Below are 23,346 nucleotides of genomic sequence, written 5' to 3'. Positions count from 1 at the left end.
AGACAATCACGGAAAGCCTTTAACAATGTTTGTAATTTTATCTGTAATTGTGAGCCGGCAGAATGCGGAGCACCACGGCAGTGCAGGCGCACGCCCCTGCGCTGGGACGCCAAAGCACGGATGGGCTGAAGGCAGCGGTGACCAGGAGGAGACACAGCCACAGGATTGTTGTCGTGAGGGGAAAAGCTGAGTGAAAATCGTTCTTCCCTGGCAGGATAATCGAACGTTGATATAAGGCAGTGGGATATGGATTGGTGGGGGGGTGACAGGGACAGAATTAAGTCTTGGACTGGAGAATAAACCAGACAGAAGCGCAATGCAGCACAGTCACCAAATGGGTCAATACCATCTCAGAATTGTTTTCGAACTGGAGGGACGTGCTGAGGTACCGTGCTGCTGGGGTTGGTGTTTCTAACACAGCCCCTGCACAACGGCCCCGTTTAAAACATCAGTGGGGTCTGGGTTTGACCACCAAACACTGTGTTGGAGAGAACTTGCAGAGGGTGCTGAAGAAATGGGAAATAACATCTGAAGGGCAGGCAGCTTTGACACGCTCAGGAGAAGGACGAGCCTCCCGATCACACCGAGGCAGCGTTGTCTCGATTACGGATTTGTTTGGGTGGTGTCACCCTGAACCTATGGCGATTTATCATTCCGTTGTTCCGATTTCAGTAAATCACGACGCGGGGGGCAAGCGGGACCTTGGAAGCCCCTCAGCCCTGCCACTCCAAGCCAACAGGCCCCTCAGCCGCAGAGGCAGCGTCTGTCAGCCCAGCTGGTGACACCACTTGGGGTACCTGGAGATACCCCCCTCGGGCCCTCCTGCCCCGGCACAGCACAGCCCCAGGCTCCTGCTCCTGCCCCTGCCCGGGGGGGCGCCGGTGGCACTCCGGATGGGGAAGGCCGCAGGGTGAGGCCAAATGGCCAGCCCGGTGAGGCAAAATGGACGCCGAGGGGTCGCGCCAACCCCCGCGGCTCCTGGCGGGTCGGCAGCCGGCCCCTTCCCCCGCCGGGCCTCCCTCCCTTCCTCCCCCCCGGACGGCGGCGGGACTACCAGTCCCAGCGCGCCCCGGGCCGGGGGCGGAGCGGGGCTTTGTGCGGGCCGTGCCGGCCGTGGGGCGGCATGCGGGGGAATCGCCGCCGAGCCTCAGCCGGAGCTGGAGCTGGAGCTGGAGCCGGAGCGAGCCCGCCCCGGGGGGAGGGCGAGGGCGGCGAGCCATGACGGGCGGCGGCGCGGCGTTCCGCCGTCGGTGCTAGAGGGCGACCGCGGGGCGCGGAGCCCGCCTGGCTCGGCGGCGCGGAGCGCGGAGGCAGCGCGGAGGGGCCGCCGCTGCTGCCGCCGCCGCCATGGGCAACGCGGGGAGCGTGGACTCGCAGCAGACGGAGTTCAGGGCGCACAGCGTGCCCCTCAAGCTGCCCATGCCCGAGCCCGGTGAGCTGGAGGAGCGCTTCGCCGTCGTCCTGGTGAGTACCGGCCCCATTGTCTGTGGGGAGCGGGTCTGGCCGCCGGGGAGGGGGGCGCCGCGTTCCGCCCGCGGGCCTCCGCGGAGAGGCCGATGTGGAGTTGCGGGGCCCCTGCGCCTGGCCCGGGGGTGGGGGGGGGGCGTGGGGTGGGGGCGTGCGCGGGGGTGGGGGGCGGCCGGTGCGCGGCTGGGAATCGGGGGAAAAGTTGGGAGATCGAGCCGGGAGCTGCCCCGCCGCGCTCTCTCTCCCCTCAGCGGCGGCCGGCCCAGCCCCGCCGGGGTCCGGCGGCACAGGTGGGCTCGGCGGGGCGGTGCCGGCCGCACCTCGCGGCCCGGCCGGAGGCGGCGGGACGGGGCCGCGGCGGGGGTGTGGGGAGCGGAGCGGGGCCACGGCGTGTGTGCCGGCTGCGGCTCTTTGTCTCGGGAGCCCCCCCAAAGAGCCGCCTGCCCCCGAGCCGAGGCGGTTCCCCGACGCCGGGGTCTGCTCCTCCTCGCGGGCGAACCGGGAGAGAAGAGCCCGCGGCGGCTGGTTGGCGGTGCCGGCCCCGGCCGTCGGCGGAGAGGAGCGGGGGCCGGCGGGAGCGGGGAGCCTTGGTGCGGCCTCGCCTCGGCCTGGCGGCTTCCCGGAGCCCGGGCTGGAAAGGGGCCCGCGCCCTTCGGCCGGCTGTGGGGCGGTGGGACCCCCCGCTTCTCCGCTCCCCCCCCCCCCCCGCCCCGGGACACGTCGGTCCTGCCGTCCCCGCGTCCCCGGCACGAGTGTGCGATTCACCCGGGGCTGGTTCTGGGCTCTCGGTGTTTCTGTCGGGTTTTTTTCCACTCTTTTCCCCTCACCTGAGTAGCACGACGGTGTTTGAGATCACCTTCCCAGGAGAACTTCCCAAGGAAGGGCAGTGCTTCTTCCCTTGGCGCGGCGTGGGAGCATTTTGGGCAAACGTCCTGTTTTCTTTCAGGTGTCGGAGTAGTGCGAGTGGGTTATCGCGACCCATCTATTCTTACACGGTGATCTTACTTTTGAGCAACGTTTCTGTGAAAAACAGGAGCCAGGGGAGGAGAATGAACAAAACCCATGTGCGTGCCGTGCTCTGCGTTCCCCGTAGTGCCATGTGAAACCCGGCAAGGCGAGCTGTTGCGCGAGCGATTCCCATATCGGATACTAGAGCAAGCCCCCTGGTACTTGAAATACTCCTGGTGCTGAGCGGGGATTCACAAACGGGTGTGTGTTGGGGATTATTTCTGGTTAGACCCAATTAGATTATCATGTCTAAGAAAAGAATAAGCCTATTCAGGCAGGAACCCCCACTGACGAGCCAAATGGCGAGTGAGATGTTACGATTATTAGGCACAGTGGAAGAAGCCTGATCTCGCATTGCTCTTGTCGGGGAAACCCGTTTTACAGATGGGAGTTGCCCCCACAAGCAGCACGTGGCTCAGAAGCAAGTCTTTATTTATCTTATCCTACCGAAAGGGTGCCTGGCTTAATTTGTGTGCGTGGTCTGCGGGAGAAAATTAGTGGTTTTGAGTGAGGACCGATTGATTAGATCAGTAAGAGACATGGTTTGGGAAAGCAGAATGCATTAGGTACTTATAACGTAAATATCGGAGATAACAGGACCACACCTTTAACTTCTTGAGGTACTTGAAAGGAGTAGATGGCATCTGTTTTTAGAAGATGGACTTAAATGAAGGGTCAGAGGATGAGTGCTGTGGCTTTGCTGGAGGGAGCAGCAGGCTGTGCTTGCATGTCTGTACAAATGGGGTGTTGGATGGTCTGCTCCCATTGGGAGGAGCTGTAAGATGGGGCCCAAACACTAGTGCTGGAGCAGCCAAAAATCGCCTTCCGCCTGTTCTCGAAGCCAGCCGGGGATGGCTGGTGTTTGTTGCAGCTTCCAGGAAATAGCTGACCAGTTTATGAAAGAAGAAACTCCTAGGCTGCTATTACTTTGTTGTCTCTGTGGCTCTGAGGGGACGATGACTGTGCCACTGGTCAAACCCCAGAATGGGGTAGGCAGTAGAACAGCAGGGATTAATGAGAAAGGAATGGAGGTTGGAGGGGGAAAAAAAGATGAGGAATATTTTCTGTAGGGAGAGAGGATTAGTCAGGAGATGAGAGTATGAAGAAGGAGATGCTGAAGGTTATAGGACTAAATCTCACCTTCTTTACACGCTGTCTTAAGAAATTAGCCTGGCACAAGCATTGCTCGCGCTCTTGGAGAGCCCTGCTGAGGTCCCGAAGGGCTTTGCTGACAATAGCAATTTGCGAACCGCTAATGAAGGTTCCAAGACTGCCTTTGACGTTATGAACGTGCCGCTCGGTCGAGTTGCAGCCGCGTGCAGGTATACGGTCACCACGCCGAGCTGCTCGTTGTTTCTGTAGGTGAAGAGTGAGGCCGTGCAGGAAAGGTTCCTCCTGTGCAGCCTCCCAAAAAAGTTTTATTCTTCTCTCCTTGGGCAGAACCAGCACAGCGAGCCATAGCCCTCTAAAACACGTGCATGGCCACGAGGAGAGCGCAGGTCGGCCGTGGTTTTGCCGTGACATCGACTGCTGTTTTATTTTTTTCCACTTTGAACGTACTCTCCTGATCCTCTCCAGGATCTCAGTGGTCCCTTCAGCGAGGGGATGGATGAGCAGCAGTGCGCCTGAAGGTGATGCACGTGTGCGCTAGCTTGCATTTGCTGGGCTGTTAGCAGCCTTAGTCTTGGGGGAGGTCTGAGGTGAAGTAGTTTGTCTGCTCCAAACATATATAGTCACCTTCCTGCCTCTTTGGTTAGCCTCGCTCTTGGAGGTTTGAGGTGCCTGAGTTGCAGGAGATGATGGGAAGTGCTCCAGGTCGCACTTTTTTCGGTGAAGCTCTCAAATCCAGCTGTGCTAATACGCTCCTCCGATCTGTAACGGTTCCATCGGCATTACCGAGGAGGCACTGAAACACGCGTGCGGCAGTGCCCGACCGAGGTGAAGGGCAGCGATGCCGGGTCTGGCTGCGTCACGCTGCTGGGTCTGCTGGGCAAGTGACGTGAGAGGCTTTTCTCTGTGGGTCTGTGTCTCCTGGTACTGTTTTGGGAACTAGTGTAGTAAATGTGCTTTGCTGGCTCGTTTGTTGTGTTGAGGTTTGTGTTTATCTCTGCTAGCGAGGACCAGGGTCTGTCTGTGTGTTTCAGGAAGAGATTGTCCTTGATGGGATGTACTTTGAGGAGAAAAATAGGGAGGATAACCCAAGAGAGATGCGGGTTTTTGTCTATAAGCTGAGTGTTGGTTTTTTTATCCTCTCGAACTGATGTGGAATCTCCCCTTTCGGTGGGACATGTGAAATAATTCCCTGAGTTTCAGGCTTACGTAAGAGTGTAAAGTCCAGGGAAGTGGCAACGTTTTATTGCCACCAAGTTCCCTATTTGCCCGTGAGGGGTGCTGGATAAACTGAGAGCTGGCTCCCTGCTCAGGCACTGACTTTGAGCTTGCCAGCACTGACACAGCCCCTCGGGTACGCCTCTGCAGGAACCACCCGCTGTTGTCCCTTCCCCAGCGTGCTCCCTTTCCCTCCTCAGCTGTGGGGGATTTTTGTTCCTGGCTTTGCCATAGGGATGTAAGGGGCAAATGCTCATAAATCATGAATTCTGGTAACCAGCCCTACTTTATTGCGTAGGAAACCGTTGTTCAGCGTGTCGCAAACGCAAGCGCACCCGGTGTGTCCGCAGGCGCGGTGGCACCGCGGTGCGATGCTGCGGGTCGCGAGGGCGGGGATGGGCGGGTAGAAGCCAGGCTTCCAGCTCCTGCGGCCGGGTGGTCTTTCTCTGAACCGGTAACGGGGTTGCACGTTTGCAAAGGACACGTGGTTTGGAGGAGGCAGCCAGGACAGAGCTGGCAGGGTAAATGGTTGCCTAATGAGCTGTGATTGACATAATTTGACTGCTGGATTACAAATCTGCGGTGAGGTTAGCAGGAAATATCCTCTTACCCCCACCAAGTGGTGCTTCGTTTTACAAAGGATTCTTCTGTGCCCTAGTCCTGTAGGACGGAGGGAAGAGTCTGAAGGGCGAGGGGAGCGCGGAGGGAGGGGGTGTTTCTGCCGCTCGGCTCCCGGCCCTGCTGTGCTGCATCCTCTGTTGAACGTGACGGTACCTACCTGGAGGCCGGGCATCAGCTCTGCTTCTGTTGAGTGCGCACGAGGCTTTGCCAACAGGAACTTCTTCGCTCTGCTAGAATTTCCTTCTTCGCTGTGGATTTTGTCCGAGCGCTGTTTTCCATACCAGTCAAGGGAGTTTTAGTGTCTATTGCTAAGGAATTTGAAAGCTCAGTGTGAAAACTCTAACGTTTCCCAGCTGTTTTCCATTCCTCTTCCTAATCCTCTATCACATATATTATGCATTGTTTTATAATATATACGGTTTAGAGTCTGCAAATCATTAAAGACCGTGACATGGTTGCAGGAGATTATCTGCGAGGTGGCGTTAGTTCCCTCGCTTCAGTGGGGTTGGTGGGGCGCTGGGGTCCTTGTTGTAATTCCTGAGTTGGACGCAACTCTCGTGGGACAAATTTCGATTGAGATCCTGTACTCTCGTATCAGGCGTAATTTGTGTTGGTTTTGTGAAATTTGAAAGCAATATTATGGAAGCTGAGAGACACTAGGTTAGATTCAGGAGCCACCTTCCGGAAACGGTGATGTCTAAAATGCAGGTACTGAAAAGACCCGTTGTGTTTTCTCGTTCAGGCCTCGTCTCTGACAGGCTTCTGCCTCTGCGCTTTTTCCTCAAGGTCTCGTTTAAGTGATTCAACCAATGACACCTTTTGCTTGAAGAAACAGTCTAATAAATCACGTTGTTAAATATATGTATTTCTGATGGGTTAAATTCACGGAGGGAGGTAGTATTGGGTGGTGACGCATCTGTCAAACTGCCTTGTAAATCGGTAAATGGCATTGTAAGTTTTTCCGCCTAGACATCACAGAATCTTTGTAAAACTGATTTTTTTTGAGCGTCTGGAATATGAGGATAATGTGGTGGGTATTTAGCTACCAGCAAGTTAGACGCCTTCCTAAAATTAACTTCAGATCCTGGAAACCTGCAAGACTTAAAAAATGGCTAAGCTGACGTAGGTGCATCTATTTTTCTGTGTACCATTTTTCCATACAAAAGAATCTCCTTAATTTATTGGGCTATAATGATGGAGGTATGAACCCATTCTGTCAAACCGCGTGTGTCACTTGTTCGTAAGCTCTGAGTAGCCCGAGAGAAGGTAGGAGGCTTTTTGTCAAGAAACCCAGGTGCAGGGGGTCACCGTTGGATGCCGGCGCAGCGGGGCTGGGCCAGTGCCTCTCCCTGAAGGGCTCGGGCCGTCCCGGGGGGTGGGCTGCTTCTGGGGGTGCTTGGCAGGGGCGCCTCGGGTGGGTGTGAAAGCCTGAATCTGCAAGCGCAGTGATGGTAAGGATGGCAAAGAGGTTTCCTCATCGGCGCCGCGTGCTGCATAAACCCATCATCACGTCATCTCTCCTTCCAAATTACGCTGCGCTGTTGTCCAAGGTGAACAACAACAGGTCGATCAGCTTCTTAAGGCAGGAAAAAAAAAAACGGAGCGAGAACCAGCCACAGCGTGTGGTGGCCAGAGTCCCGTGTTTCTTCTGGGGAGGGGACAGGCCTCTGCGCAGCGCTGGTGGGGTGAGGGCCTTACCCTGTCCGTGCCCGCGTCTGGGGTGGCTTGTGTGCGGTGACCCGTGGGCTGGCGGGGAGATTGCTCCTGCGGGTGCTGAATTCCTCCTGCCAAGAGCCGGCAGACCCCCTGCCTTTACCCTTAACCCGCACCGTCATCTTTCCTCCAGTGCAGTGAAGCTTTATCAAGCATCTCTATCAACTTCCTTAACCTTGTGTGCGAGATAAAAGGGGTTTTTTATTGTGTCTTCACAAGCAAGGTTGTGCAAAACTTGGCCCCGAGGTGTTAAATGGTCTCTTCTGCGGTGCTGTGTGTAGTGGGTGATGCTAGGGAAAGAACTTGAGAGAGGCAGAAATCGAATGCAGAGTTTACAAGGTGATCTTAAAGAAAAGAGTAGCTGTTGAATGGTTTTGGATTGACATTGAATGACTTAGAGCCACTGGAGTCTGCCTTTCGTCTTTGATTTTAAAAACACCCCAGCAAACCACTGTAGCTTTTCATGCTGCGTCAAAAGGTATCAAAGTCTGCAGGAACCTCCTCCCCACCCCCAACAGCCAAACCCAGCAGAAACACCAAACCAAACCAAAGTGTTTGATTTCCCCCATGTGTTTGTTCAAAACTGCATGACGGCACTTGTTATTTTTATTATATTTTTTGCATCGTTTGACAAAGATTGTAAATTACTCAAGCAACTTGAAAAAAAATCCAAATCCTTTTTAAAATAAAGCAGCTGTCTGAAGGTGTGCGTGCTGATTATCAACCCATGTCCTCTGCTTGTATGGCTACTTAGAAGAAGAGGAGGAGTATTTTCCCCTGCTGGTGTTTGGGTGCTGGGTGCTCCTTGCAATTGCAGAAGGGACCTGTCTGGTCCTTTGTCTCGGATCAGCACCGCCTCTGTTTTTAACAGGGTCTGGGCAGTCTTTTGCTCTCGTTTTGGGGCCTGCACCTGCTGAATAAAGAGATTTTTATTTTTTTTTTCCCCCAGTCTGTTAGAAAAGGTGGTTTAAATCTGTTATCTTCGTCTGTGAGTTCTTAGGCTAAGGGAGGGAAAGACGCTTTGGGAGTAGCTGGGGTTTTTCCTCATTATTTGTAGCTTGGGGTACATCCTGAAGTGAAACCAAGCTTTGACATGCGCTTTTTGATCTTTTGTTTGGTCATTCAGGGGTTACTAAAAGGCAAACCTAGTGCCAGTTCTTGCCTTTGCCTCCAAATACGTTTTTAGTCTTCAGTTTTCAGCATTCCTGCTTGTTTTTCTGTGTTGTTGCTGTTCTTCTTCCAACTTGGTAACAGAGAAGTGAGAATGAATACTGCCTACTGTTCATTTTTAGGAGTGGAAAATCCCTGTGATTGATTTCAGTTTTGTTTTTGCTTTTCTTTGCTGACCCAAGTGCTGGTCTTTCTGCAAGGTGTGACACTTGCTTTTGAGCAGCAGCTTCTTCAGGCTGACAGGTCTCACGGGGCAGGTTTGTGCTCCAGTAGCGCCATCGCTACTTGTGTCCAGATGAAATGGTCCCACGTCAGCACTGATGCCCAGTGCTGACTTGTAGGGTGGGTAAGGACGTTAAATCGACCTCTTCGGTTTTGCTGCAGGTTCTGCACAAATTGTTGTTGGGATTCAGTGACGTCCCTCGGTTTGGTGTGCGAGGGGACGTGTCTGGGAGGTGTCGGTGAGCTGACTTGTGCCCAACCAAATGTGAAAGGGCATCATCCACTTGATTCTTTTTGAGCCTCTTTTAAATCAAGGTGCTCATGGGGTACTCCTAAATAGAGTCAGAACTATTAGTCAGAACCTACTAATAGGTAACAGAAACTCCAAATTCGAAATTATTTAAAAAATACTAAGTTCTTTGTCCTGCTTATGGTTTTCAAGGGCGGTCTTCTAGGAGGGGTAGTGAAACAGGCCTGGAAGTCACAGCAGCGTCCCCGGAGCTGCCCTGTGCCTTCCTTGCAGACCTCCTCCTGGGCTTGATTCGGTGGGGCAGGGAAGGCTGGCGCCCGGCTCTGCCCGGAGAAGGCCGTGGAGGAGCACGTGTGTGCGCTGCCGTCGTGACCTTTCACAGAGTGGGAGCTGAAGAGCTCTCCACAGCACAACGAAATGAATTATGCAAGACATGCTAATGCAGCCACGCTCATCGGCACCAGTTTATTTTTAAGCATCTGGGCTGCCTCTTGAGTTTGAATTAAGCACATTATGATCAGGATCAAAATACTTCCCAGTGCAGGAAGCCATAAAGAAAACCGCCAGGGAAGCGGTTGTTTTTCTTGGTGCCTTTTGGGTGCTGTGTCCGCGGGAGGTCTGCGTGACAGCAGAAGGCACGGCTGTTTCAGACAGGCTTTGCAGGGTGGTGGTTGGTCCCCCAGGAGCGCTTGTGGATGGAGTGTGCCCTGCTCTGGAGGGTTTTCTCACTGCTGGGAGAGGTAAACGTGATTTTCTTTGGTAACCAGAAGATTGGACCTTAAAATTAGCTGAGGAGCAAAACAGTACGTTGCCCTGTACGTTTTGAGGGGAGCAGTTTGAAACGCGAGGCAGCCGTTGGAGCCGCTGGAAGGCTTCTGCAGCGAGCAGCGTGCGGCCGTGCTTTAGAGGAACTGAGCTGAGTTATTGTTTGTTTTCTTCTTTGTTTGTTTGGAAGAGTCCGTTTGGGAATTTGGTATGGGAAATTAAGTGACACCAACTCATTCAATTTGATTTATAATTGTGTTTAAAAAAAAATCGAGGCCAAGCCTCCGGCAGTTAGGAGCTGCAGCATCTCTGGAGCCGAAGGCCTCAGCCTGCTAGTCAGGTAAAAGCGCTTTCAGCTGCTGTTGCTTAAAAAGCAGTAATTTTCCCATTTATCACATCCTGCTAATTTCAGTTCTGAAGGAAGACGGGCAGGTTTTTAGTGCTTAAATGGGATACAGTCACACCAGTTGACCCTGAAGGGCTGCATCCCCGTAGTGCTGTCACTGAGAAGTGCCGTGTTCCCCACCGCTTCTGCAGAGGGCTCGCGGATCCATAGGTGGTGGAAGGTGTGCGATGTGCACCCTGGTTTTAACTGGATATTGTTTCACTTGACTTTGGTCATCTGCTTTATAGTTTTAGTAACTCAAGATGCTCAATATTGTATATGGATATATTGGAAAATATAAGCATTAATTTGTCCCAGGCTTTGTCTCTTCCTAACATGTCTTGCTGCCTTTCCCAAGTGTTTCCTTGCATAAAGACTTGGATAATGTATAGCTTGCCCGCACTCTGTTATAAGGCACATACTGTAAAAATTCGACATGTTGGTTTTCAATTTACCATGGGATCTCTAACAAAACAAGTGTTTGTCTTCTGTAACTGTGCATCGTTAAACATATATTTGGGGAGGATATTCATAAAGCGACATAATAGTCGTATTGTATTGGAGATGAATGGTCTTCAGATGAGTGCTGCGCGATGCGTGGACCTCCAGGACTCTGCATTGCGACTCTTGAGAGCAATTGTGTGTACTTGATCATGAGCTGGAGACGTGCCCAACTGCTTCCCAAGTGAAGTGTTGGAGAGGCAAGTGAGGACACCTCCTCACGGGCGCCCTGCCGCCGTTTGCCCTGGGAACTGTCCTGCGATGTGCTGGGACTGCTCAGGTGACGGCAGCCAGCGCAGCCTGGTCTGTGCCCCGGAGAAAACTCCCATGTCAGCAGGATCCTTGGGAAAACCCCTGGAAGATACGACTTCTCTTGTCCCGTTGCCTGAACAGCACAGAGAGAGCAGTGCTAACTGTGGCCTCCTGCCCTTTCCCAAGTGGTACCCTGGTCCAGCGGGCAGGAGTGCTTGGTGATGGCAGCAGGAGCCCGCAGAGCTGCCCTTGCCTTCTCTGATGTTTGGGGTCTCCTCGGGCTGCTCTCCCCTCTGCGGCTGGTGGCTGAGGGCAGAAGTTGCACGCAGACAGAAAATTGTTGAGACCTCCAGGAACATATGGAGAAGTCTTATGTTTCTTAGTGCGTGTTTAGGTGGTGTGGGAGATACCTTAAAATACAAGAATTAGTGTGTGCATGGCTTTTTTTGTTTGTTTTATTTTTTTAAATATACATTATTTGGCCAGAAGTCATTTTACTATAAAAGGTCTTGGGATGAATATAGATTGTACATCTGTTACTTGTTTGTCTGTAAAATGACTGTACGATTGAGGCCAAAAGTGAAGAATAGAGGGTTGCACAAATTGGCCAAGTTTCTGAAGTCATTCAGAAGCCAGTAATTAAAATGAAGCAGCAAATTGTTCAATCCAGAAATTCTGGTTGTTCATCCATCTAATGCGCTGGTGTATCCCTCTACTGACTCCTGCTTTCCACCTGGTCGGAGAGGCAGAGGAATGAACACACGTCTGCCCCCGGCAGGTTTGAAGCCAGCTGTTCCGGCAGAGGTAGGTGGCACCGTTATCGAAAGGGTCTGTGAAGCGATGGAGATGGCTTGGTGGAGTTTATATAGCAGTTTTCTGACAAACATTTCCGATAATTTAGCGTGTTTGGGAGTGCTTCAAAGGACTTTCTGCCCAGCTCTGAGCCTTGCAAATACAGAAGATCAAATAAATTAACTATCACAAATATTTAGCTTAAAGCATGGTCAAATAGGAGCTTTGATGTTGCATGTGGGTATGAGAGCCTCTGTGTATCTGTACGCTCTCACCGATATGTTAGGTCAACATTGTATTTCTCTCTTCTCTCAGACATAATAAGCCTAATACTGCGAATCTAAATAATTGTGTTCCACCTTCGGAGGCAGGCGTGTTACCTGGCATCAAAAGGAAACACGGCGGACAGCGTTTTACCGGGGAGCTGATGGTAAGCCGGTCATTGCGCGGTGCAGTCGGACTCGAGAGGGTTGTGGGGTTGCTTGGCACGCCACCCCGGCAAAAGGCATTGCCTCCTAGGTTGTCTTTCATTGCGTCTGCGTCTGTGTGAGGTGGTGGTTGATGGCCAACAGCACTCTCTGGGTAAACTGAAGAAGTCAGTTTGACGTGGTGGTAATTGTTCAAGCGCACCGTGGATGGAGCTGGGAAGCGCTTGGTAATAATTTTAATCCTTTTGTGATAGCATCTAGCTTACAGGTAGCTCTGGTGAATCGTTGTGAATCTCGTTCTCTAAAAACTGCAGCTTCTTAAACTAGTCAAGGAGTTGTCATGTCGTCTGAGCGATCTCTCCCGGCGCACAGGGAGAGAGAACGCAGTTCTGCTCCGTGTCGGAGCTTCAAGTACAAATGCCTCTTCTCTTGATCATGTAAATGAATATCTAAGCGTGGCAAATGTACAATATTCTTTTTGGTAAATAAAACAAGAACTGTTGTACTTTATGGCATTTTCTTACCCATGAATCTTTCACGAGCCTCGCAGTGCTGCAGAGGATGACAAGGAGTGAGAGTTACACTTGTTACCTTTTGAAAAAGAAAGCCTGAATTGTGACCCCCCAAAACTGAGCAACAGCACAGAGGTTACAAATGATGTCTCCCGCTTCCCAGCGCGTAACCCCTGGGGAAAAAAAAAAAGGGAATGCTGGCTGCCTCCGCCTGTGCACATGTGTTTGACACATTGGGAAGCCCGCTGTGTGTCTCCAGCTAGCGCGGGGACCCGGAGCCTGGCAGCTGGCGTTTGGCCCTTTGAAGTCACCTTTGCAGATCCACTTCAGCTTTCCTTTAAAGTCTTTCATTTGTCTAGTGCAGTTACGCAGAAGCTGAAGAGCAGTGGTTTTGTTTATTTTCTGGTGTTTCGGGGCATCTTTTCTCTTTGGCGTATTTAAAAAAAATCATTTTATACTGGTTTTGGCTGGGACTGAGTTAATGGTTTTGTTTGTTCCTCACCTTCTCTTCCAGTTTTTAATTTTCTGTTGCATTCTGGAGGTGAGATGAGGTTTTTGTCCCTCTGTGCGCGCACATGTGTGTGGATTCAAATGTGGGTTGTTTTTTTTTTTTAATTTGATGACCGCAGCGCTTATAGCCGAAGATGACTGGCCCGTGAGTCCAAATGAAGGTTGGGGAGATGATACTTATCCACAGGTGCTTCAGTCCGAAAAAGCTGGTTGGCACTGCAGCCTGTTCAGCACACCCCGCAACGTGCTGCAGCACCAGTGCCGCCCAGGAGACCTGTCTTCTGGAGGAGTGAAGGCAGTGTCAAAGCTGTGGTGGAGCTGGTTTCGGGAGAGAAAGGAAGTCATGAGGGTCTGAAGAATGACCTTAACTTGGAAATTAACTCTGTGTTTTCTATCAGTAGAAAAAAGACAAATTTCTTCTCTTAACGTAGAGATGTGTGACTGATGTACAAAAAAGACTGTGGGGGAAATGTTTTTCTTTCTATTTTTTTTTTTTTTAAATCCTTTTATATGAGGACCTGTAATACCCGGAGTAGATAGTGAACAGTGTTTTCCTTGTGCATGTTTACCGTGCTGAATGCATTCATGAAAAGAGATTCAGCTGACTCGGATCAAATGGCAAAAGAACGGGAGAAGAGGAATTTAGGAAGCTAAGTCTCAGACTTTGTACGGCTTAAAATGAAATGACCTTTCAGATCCACACAGAGGAAGGTTTACATGATCAGGTATGTGACTGGTGACCTTTCCGTCTAAGCAAGGGATCTCTCCTGCACACAGAGTCTGCAAAAGCTTTGTCGGCAAATCCTTGGTACTGTATCGTTACCACAGTTGTCCAGCTCGCTCTGTTTGTAGGCCATCGCTTGGTACGTGAGCAGCAGAGATGTCTTCCAGAAATAAAGCTGTTCACACGCCTGTAAATCCAGACGGTTCAGACCAGAAGGCAGGTGGGCTTTCTCTGTATGAGAGAAGGATTTTGGCAGATTAAATGCTTCAATTAGAATATAAAAGAAATTGTGCAAGAGTTTACATGAGCTGAGTCCTTCCGTGTTCAGCAGCAGCAGGCTCCTTCATCAGTAAGCGTGATGCAAATGAATCCGTCGTTTCGCAGAGCAGGGCAGGAAAACCAGCTCGCAGTTTTCACGTGCTGATACTGCTCCTGCATCCTCAGATACTGCAGTAATTAGAGGGCAGCCAGTGCATCGTGAGCACGCTGCGTTTTCGGTTAAGATGAGGAACTCAGATACCTACAAACGTGAGCGAGGCAAAAATTGATTAAGCATGAAATCCTTCTCCGGCAGTGAGTTCTTGGTTGGCTTAGAGACAAAAGGTTGCACAACTGAAAGGGAAAAATACTTTTACTTAGAAAGCTCAAAGCTGTTGCTTGTTTGGGTTAGCTAATGTTTATTTTATGTCTCATGGCAAATCTTTGTTAAAGGTGAATTATCCTTTCTGTTTAGCAAGTGGAGTGAAAACCACCCAGATGCACTTGTAAGGCATTCAGTAAATTGTGAAAACCGGGTCCCTTTTAGGTGCTCTGAGGAAGGGGTGATCCTTGAGGTGCAATAGCCCGTGTAGACCAGAGTATTCCTTGTGTTTCTAGTACAAAGCACAGTTCTTTGTACTGAATCAACCCAGGCAGTATACATAAATAAGCATACAGATGCATTGAAATGGAAAAAAGAATACCTGTTGTAATGTTTTTAAGGTTAACCTACAAGCTCATCTGGGTACATCCTCCCAATTGCTACTGCTTTGCCAGAATGTATTCCACAGAAAAGATGTGTTAGGAGAAAACCTTCTTTTCTTAAGATGGAAAAAATTCCCTATCTGGATTTATTTGGTCTTCAGAAATGGTGGGTTTAGGAGTTACTCGTTAAGAAGATATTCCTGGTGTGACAGCTCTGCTTCGGTGGTGCACGCCTTGTGTCTGCCCGAGTCCGCCCTGGCCCATGGTGAACGCTTTGGTGGACCGTGAGCCCTGCGGTTTACTGCAGCGAGAGCTTTTCTCACAAAGATACTAGTGAAAAACAGAGAGTCTTTCGCTGGATGGTAAAGCACTGTAGCCAAAACACTGATTAAGGCCTGGAATGTGGCTGCTCTTACCCTGCTGAGCTTTTAGCGTGGCTGACCTTGTGCTGTGTGATACCCCGTCCATGAACGCGTCTGCCGTTCTTCTGTGGAAGCTGTATACGCCGACTCTCCAACTCTCAGTCATGACCTAATTTTGGTTTCCAAGTTGCTGCTACTTACTCAAGGTGCCAGGGGGCTGGCTGTGGGCTGCTGCCTCCTCTTTCAATTAGTAGAGGTTTTTAGTTTTCTGCTTATTCCCTTGTTCAGCAGTTTTTGGGTTGAAACTTTCCCTTACCTCCCAGGAGCGGGAATCGGCAGCTATTGCAGCACGTCAGCGTACTATAATAAAGGCTTTAGACAGTGGTTAAAATAGATCAGTAGGTTTATGGATTTTTCTGTCCAAACTCCATCCTTGGAGATGTCTCTGTAGGTCCCTCCCGCAGGGACTTCCCAGAAGAGTGGAGTTTGGTCCTCAGCAAAGGCGGTGTTTGCGTCACTGCTACTGCCGTGTTAACTGTGCGCACAGGACAGAGACTTTTTTTGAATGGTGGAGATCTTCAAGTCTTTGCGTTTGCATCTCACACTCCAGGAGTTTTACCAGGTGGCCTCTTCTGGCCACCAAGCAGTGCTTTGTGGTGGGGCGGCCTTCGCTCCTGTTGAACTGCCAGGGCTGTGGGCCAGGAGAGAAGCAACAGGGCTCTCGGAGGGGTTGCAAGCGTTGTATGTTACCCGTGTGGGAACCTTAAAGGCATTTTTGTACTTTCATGAGCGCTGGCCTAAATACAGGCTTGGCTTTGGGTCGCTGTGCTTTGTTTGGGAATCCATGCAGTGGTGTGGGAGGTGTTGTGGTCTTGCATGGAAAAGTGAGGAGGAGCTGGGCGGTGAGTCGGCACGTTCAGGCTGTTTGTTAGAACAGCGAAGGGCACCCTGGCTTCATCACAGGCGTAGATTTTACATCAACAGGACGCTTCAAACGTGGCCAAGGCACTAACTCGGAGAGCAGCCTGCTCTGTCTCCCCTCAGTTATCTTGAAGGCATTTCTAACGTTGTGGGAGGGAATGCGGCTGGAGAAATATCAACATGCCATGAGCGAGTACACTTCATTAGGGAGCACAGTTCAGAAATTTTTTTGCGTTAGTAGGAGGCTGAACTGTGTTGTTTCTGTCTTGTTTGTGTACTTGGTAGGGGATGGAGGGAGGGATTTGGCATCCTGTGCATTTGAGCAGCAGGGAGCAATTTGACAATGTCTAATAACAATTCATTGTAGTGATAAAGTTTGGGGTGTGGAGGAAAAGGCTTGGGTTTGCTGCCCCACACTCATGTCGGCTGGAGCAGGGCTTCAGGGGATGCTGCCGTTGAAGGAAGTGGTGTTTAACCGTGTCTTTGCTGATGCACTTATCTTGTCTGTCAGCTGAGGACGTGCGTCCTGTGATAATACGATCTATTACGATACGATCTAGTAGGCCAATATTTTTATCACGTTAGGATTCCTTTTACACTCTCCATCCTCTTTATGGAGCAGCCTGTAGCTTACAAAACAGCTGGGTTTTTTGAGCACTGTTTCTGTGGGTTTTTTTGTCATGAGAACCTGGTGGCTTTGGCGTGTTGTCTTCGTGGCGTGCGTTTGCGCAGCACAGGTTTTTGCAAATCTCATGTAACTGTGAGGCCATTTTTTCTGCTTTTATGTCACATTATGATCTCTGGAAAATGTCACCAAGTGTTTCAGCTGAGTAAGAAATCAAAAGATAAGCGCTTTCTTTTTAGGATAATTGCCTGCTGTTGCTGCTCCCTCCCCAAGGAGTAAAAGCATTTGTACACTGTGGGCTCTGCCCATGCAGGTCTGTATCCCGCAGGCTTATCTGGGTGTTAAAAGAGTCCCTCAGGTCTCCTGCAAGCGACGAGACACACAGATGTGGGCTAAAACTGAAGTGCATTTGTTTTAAAAGCAGGATTTGTGTCTCCTGAATGCTTCCTCCGACCTCGCCAGGCGCGGGTCTGAGTGGAGGTCAGGCAGGGCTGGGTGGCTGGTTATCAGGAGAGGGGACAGCCTTGGCCCCCCGGCGGTGAGGACGTCCTTGCCTTCCTGGGCTGGCATGGCCGTGGACCGTGTCAGCTTGCTCGGAGATGATGTTCCTCAAAAAATCAGCCTTGTGCAGGTGCCTCAATACACTTAACGAGTTGGGTTTTTCTGTAATTGCTGGGAGGCTGTGTGCATCTGAGCACTCGACATGAAAACACGAAGGTCAGCCAAAGCAGATGGCCGTCCCCTGACCGGATGGTGTTTGCCCTCTGAAACGTGTGGCTTGGTGTAACATCTGGTGGGTATCGCTTTTAATTTGAATGCCACTGATGTTTCTGGAAGATGCTTTTCGGAACATTCATGAGACCTAGTTTTGTTGTTTTCCTCGCCTGGCTCTTGTCAGAAATGGCAAAGTCTTGGGTTGAATATTCAGCCCGACCCAGGCCCGACATGGAGGCTTCAATGAACTAGTCAGTGCTTGTCCCAGTTAAAAGCACCTGGAGATGGGCTGGCAAGAAGGACAGAACAATAAAGCGTGTTGTTAGGCTAGTGAGATGGACTTTTGTGTAACTGTAAGCACAAATTTAGTTGGAAATTTAGGAGTGAAACCAGCTCCTGGCTGTTTACAACGTTATCTCCTTACATAGTAAGAATAGCATATATTTATTTCTGAATGTAGCATATTATATATGAGCTTCTGTAAAATGAAAAGGTTTTATTTTACTTTAGATAAAGCAATAACTGTACTTACGAACCTCTACAAGTAGACTTCTTTGGATAGTGTTTTACACTCGATTCTCGGCTCCCTTCTTTCTGTTAAGTGCTCAAACCCTCAGATTACATGAAAATATAAATCTTTCATTTTAGTATGCAACATCTTTTCCAAAGACTTCCTAGAGTCCCTGGCTTGTGGTAGCACCATATTGTGCAGAGGTTATGTTACATGAATAACCATTTCACTTGTAATCTCAGTCACACACGATTTAGAATCTATGGAATTTTTTTCTTAATAGTTAAGTCATCTGGAAAACATATTTTAAGTTTTTACATTGTGTGTTTTTTCTGATGTTAAACCAGTTTAAAAGTTGGTGTAAGTTTGCTTCAGTGTGCAGTCCTGAGTACTCAGAAAGGATATCCCACCTCAGCAGAGCGTCGGCGGTCAGCACGGGGTACGTCAGAAACAGCTTAGTAGTTTTTAAAATCTGGTGCACAAGTTCCAGATGCTGAGAAATTCTCTTTGCCCAGTAAGCTTTCAGACCGCTCTGCCTGAGTGTAGTTGCTCTAAGCTTCCTTTCTAAAAACTGTAATGTTATAATAATCCAAAGAATAAGCCTGTAGCACAGACAGGTTTTTTTTCTTTCTTTCTAAATAGATATTGTAACTGAGAACCAGATAGAAGCTGATTTTATTTCAGGGGCATGGAAATAAAAAAAACCCTCCAGCCTTTTATTTTAAAGCTCGTGTGCCAGGGGGTAGTGATTTTACATGAGGGTGCAGAAGCGCTGTTTCAGTCTGACATGTCTGCCTCCACAGCTGGCTCGCCTTGCTCGCGGGTAACGGCACGTGTGGGGCTTCGCCCCTGCCCTTCCTGGGCTGGCCTGGCAGGCAGGAGGGCGGGTGGCTGGATGGCGTGAACAGAAGGTGCTAAAAGGCTGCTGGGGTACCGTGACCTTGGTACCAGCGGGTGTTCAGGGTCCGTTTTGGTACCAGTGCGGTGCCGAAGCAGCCTGGTAACTGGGAACGCGGATTTTCGGGCTGGGTGTCCTGCCTGTGCAAGCAGTGACGAAGCAGGAGCTGTGTGCTGGGGTCATGCAGGCGCTCTTACCGCTGCCAGCCTGAGCTGCTGCCCTCCTGCGTGCCGTGGTCCCTGCTGCATCCCGAGCCATCGAGGCTACGCCGTGACTTGGTGCCTGTGTCACGTCAAGAGCTTGCGTCGATTCGTGGAAGGGCTTGAAGTTTTGGTAAATTGCGGTGTGGTTTTCCCACCCCTTCTATTAGTTTGTATTTTTAGTGAAATCAGTATTGTATCGCTGGGAGGGGTGTGAGACTGGGCAGGCTAGTGCATAGGGGAGGCACTGAGGGGCCTGGGAATGGCTGACCCGACCTCCTGACGTTGGTAGAGGAGTTTCCATGCCAGGGTGGTGTTTTCTGTCAAAAGTAAGGAGGTGGAGTGCCCGTCCTCTCTGTGCGTCCCTGACAGCCTCCTCCCTGCTCTTCCTTCCATTTTGACAACATACGGTATAAATGTCATTGCTCGCGTTCTGTGAGCAGGGGCCAGCAGTGGCTTGGGATGGAGAGGACAAACTTCACGTTTTAGTTTCTTCTCAGAGGGAGAGCAAAACCTAAGGTCTTTGGTACGAGCAAGTCCATTACTGCTCCTTTGTAGGTGTTATTGAAATAGGGTATGGTGGTCACACTCCTGGTGTCATTTTATAGTTGAAAAACGCAGGAAAGTTCTGCAGGAGAGCAGTCTGGATACATGGACCAAGGGCATTTAATACTCAGAAGCAGTTGCTGCTAGAACAGGATTCTAAATAACAGGGAAGCCGTTTACTTAATATAGGAATTTTAGTTTAAATGACTTCGAATCAGAGTTTCTGGCCATCTTGTTAGAGAAGTTCATGCACTGGCACATACATCGCACCGAGTTTGGTGCGGTCGGGGCAGTAACCTGGTTTTGGTTGTCGATGGGTTGGTCACGCGTGCTGCAGATAGGTGCTTTATCACTGCCTGTGTGATCTTCACCTTTCCTTAGAACTGCGTTACAGCCAGAGAGACGTTGTTATCAAATTCCATACATCGAATCCTCAAAAGCTGTTCTTTTAAACATCAAGTAATTTTTGTTAATTTATGAATCAGGAAGCCAAGGAAAACCTCAAATGAGACTTAATAAGCTCTATTACCAGTATTTATGCGTAAGATGAATTGCGTAATAGAAAAAATTAGCTTTGTTCATGTATTCCCTTTCTTCTTAGTATCTTGAAAATGAGTTAGGAGCATCGAATGCTATGGAGACAGTGCTTCAAACAGAAGAATTCATGCTAATTGACAGCTAAAGGATCAGCTACTTTCCAAATAAAGACCAGGAGCAGACAGTCTTACATTGTGCTAGATGAAGTTTAATAGTCATTTGGAATAGAAATCCAGAGAGAACCAAAGCACTGTTCCGTTCAAATGTAGCGCTAAAAATGCAGGAAGTTTGTAGGTTTTGGTAATTTGACAGTAACGTGCACGCCATTTGGGATGGTCAGAAAAAGGTACTGCCCCAAGTCAGTTGTGTTTCTCACCAGGCCAAATGAGATTTTTGTCTCTGAGAATGTATAATTTAAAAAGTGACTTCCAGCTCTCTAAGTAGAGTGTTATTTTCATCCTAACATATGAATAGTAGAGCTAGAAATCCACCAAAGGTGCAGCCATGAGGGACAGATGCCTGGAAAAAATGCAGGGTATTAAATGAAAAGGCTTTATATTAAACGTTGGTACTGGGGGGGAGAGTTCTGCAATCTGTTTTCTAGGAGGTAATCCAGGAAAAGGGATCTGATCCTGGGGAAGGAGCTGGGAGTGAAACCAGGCTGTCTTGACACAGGGGCGCTAACGGGAGCTAGGGAAGAGCACGTCTCGTCACCAGATGCTCTTTGCCAGGTTGTGTGCACTGAGGAGCTGCGGCATCCAGGCGAGAGTACCTGCAGGTTGGGTGTAAGCATTAGCTGGGAAGGACTGAAAAGGTTGCTGCTAAATACAGATCTAGCCAGACAGTTCTGCATTTTTCATGTGCTTTTTTAATTTAATGAGGTTATTAATTTTCATTAGGTTCTAACATTTATCCCAGAGAACAAATCAGCCGCTTGGCCTGTGCTCTGCCCAGGAGCTGCACTGCAGGTAACCCCACCTTAGCGGGTCAAAAACCTACACGTGGGGTTTAACCTGGGCTTTGCAGACAGAAGGCAAAGCGTGCCACCGGCTGAACCACGGGCACAGTACGCTCACCCCGCCGGTGTGCAGGAGCTGCCCGGTGTGCTTCTGGAGCGGGATTTGGTGGGTGTGAGGAGAGGAGCCGCCAGCAGCCTGCCCCCCCGACAGCACGACGCGGAAAATTTCAAGATGCTGCTGGGCAGAGCCCAGCTCGGTTCTGGTCTCTGACCCGAGGCACTGGCTCTCTTGGTAAAGCATCAGCGCAGAGAAAATGGGAACAAGCACGGGGCAACGTTTGTCCTTTGCTACCTGAGCTGGTTGCCGGTGGGCGGAGGGACAGCCTGGTGGTGGCCCTTTCCCAGTATGACCTCCATAGAGGAGCCTTGTGCTGGTCCCCAGCTGAGGGCTTATCCCCGGCTCTTGCACTGGAGAAATGAGTCTGTTCCCCAGCCTGGGGGAGCACTCAGGAACACTGGTGTGTGTATGAGACAGAAGCTGTTTAATTACATAGCCTGTTTCTCCGTGAAATTACCCAGGACTGATTATCATTACCAGTATGGGTGTGCATCAGTGGGGTATTTTTTCCTCTGTAACTGCGTCTCAGGATGTTATAAAGCTCTTAAAAACAAGAGAAAAAAAAAAAAAGGGAATCCAATTGTTTCCAAACAGTAAATAACCTGTGAGTAAGTGGACCTGTTATGTGGTGTTTAATACTGGTGGTGTTCATCACTTGCAGCAGCAACTTCAGCAGTTTAAGGTTTGAGAAGCCTAGGAAAAGGTTTGCTTTTGTCTGTTCCTTTTGTTGAATTTCTCAAGTATATTGGTCTTAGATGCCCCCGTTTTCTTTCTGTTTCTTTGGTGACTGTGAAAGGGTATCTCCCTCTTCCCTTTTTCCCATTTGGAGCCTGGTGTGTTGCGGTCCGTCCCTGCCTCGCCTCTCCTCTGCCAGGAGAACGCAGCTTTTCTTCAACTTTTAAAATGAGTGGGACTCCTGAACCATGCGTATTTTGATGACATCTCCAGCTTCATAAAATCCTTCCTGTTGATGAAATAACTTGGTTTTACTACTGCATGTGGCATTTCTCATCTCTTCATTTTCTGTATCACAACAGTTAACAGACTTTTGTTCTGCCTTTATGCTTTGCTCGGACCTTAAGGTGAAGAGTGGGGACTTTAATTCATCAAATCTCAAGTCTCGTTTGATCTAAGGTGGTTGGTGAGCCCAGCATGGTTCCTGAACATGCTCCTTTACTTTGTAAATTCTCTTCCCTTGGCTGCCTGGCCACCTGCCTTCCAGTGGTCCTCTCCCTCTCCACCCAGCCTGGTTCTCCTGCGCTTGCCGCATCCTCGTGCCCAGCTGTGAGGCTCACAGCTTGTTACTCCTTCTGCAGGTTTTTATGTTGTAGCTCAGCCCAGACAAAAGAAGGCAGATGAGCTACTTTTCTGTACCTTAATCCTTATATGTCTAAATGAATCGATTTTTTTTTTTTTTTCGCTTGCAGATAATATCATCCCCTGGTTGCCCCTGCTGAATCCTCCGCAGGTTTACTTGCGTGTCTCCTAAGTAGCTTACATATAAAAATGAGGATCATTTTCTAGTAATTTCCTGGGTTACCCAATTAAAATTTAGTTGTTCCAGTAATTCAGTGCAAGGGTTATTTATAGCCCCATCAGTCGTGCAGCCAGTCTCGGAGCAGCCTGGAGCGGTCAAGCTCACTCCGCTCCAGGACACCCTGGCTGGGGAAGGAGCGACCGCCCGCACCCGGCAGGAACGTGCCGCACGTGAAGGGCCCCCCGTGACGGGCTTGGCTTCTCGCAGGCGCCTCTGGGCGAACGGGCAGAAAACGCAATATCTTTTCTCCGTTGATAGCCTGTATTTTCGCCGCGGAGCGCGGCGCAGAGAGGCGTTGGTGGGCTGCGACGCAGCGAGGCAAACTGTTCTCAGCTGCGCCGTTCCCGCTGGACGAAGCGCTGGGGCTGGCTGTCGTTCCCCTTTTGCCAAGAGACCTGGTTGGAAACCAACTTAAACGCAGCCTAATGTAAAGAAGCGTGGCTCTGGCCCACAGATGTTTAAAATGAATCATGCTGCTTGTCTTTATTTCTCAGCTGGGGTTAACTCCTGGACTATGGAAAATAAAAATGGTCTTTTTATTGCTTTGGAGGCTGCATTGTTGAGCTGATGCCATGGATGCTTGGTGATGAATACTGTAGCACCAAACAGCTGTCTGTGAGCAATACAATTGTGAGGCAATATGCAGTTTACCCGTCCAGCGAGATGATGTGATTGAGTCGCAAACAGATAAATGGAGCTTTGTGTTTTCTCTGTGTGTTTTCTGAACAGGGGCTTCTCTTCCCCCTGGTTTTCAAAAAGATTAAAACTTACAGAAATGAGTAATGTTTTAGCTAAGCAGCACACACTC

The 23,346-nt window shown here is 50.0% G+C and overlaps 1 protein-coding gene across 4 annotated transcripts in view; it reads left to right on the top strand.

Moving 5' to 3' along the window:
- The first annotated feature begins 1,347 nt into the window (after positions 1 to 1,347).
- Positions 1,348 to 23,346, top strand: part of FMNL2 (formin like 2) — a 145,223-nt gene continuing 123,224 nt past the window's right edge. For all 4 annotated transcript variants that reach the window (XM_086464989.1, XM_086464986.1, XM_086464988.1 and 1 more), the window contains exon 1: positions 1,348 to 1,464. In XM_086464989.1, coding sequence (XP_086321115.1) covers positions 1,348 to 1,464 — 117 coding nt within the window. The remainder of the gene's footprint in view (positions 1,465 to 23,346) is intronic.

This window comes from Leptosomus discolor, chromosome 5, assembly GCF_034619465.1.
Source record: "Leptosomus discolor isolate bLepDis1 chromosome 5, bLepDis1.hap2, whole genome shotgun sequence".
Classification (NCBI taxonomy): domain Eukaryota; kingdom Metazoa; phylum Chordata; class Aves; order Leptosomiformes; family Leptosomidae; genus Leptosomus; species Leptosomus discolor.
Note: the sequence above shows the minus strand (reverse complement) of the source record. Positions and strands in the feature narration are given on the sequence as shown.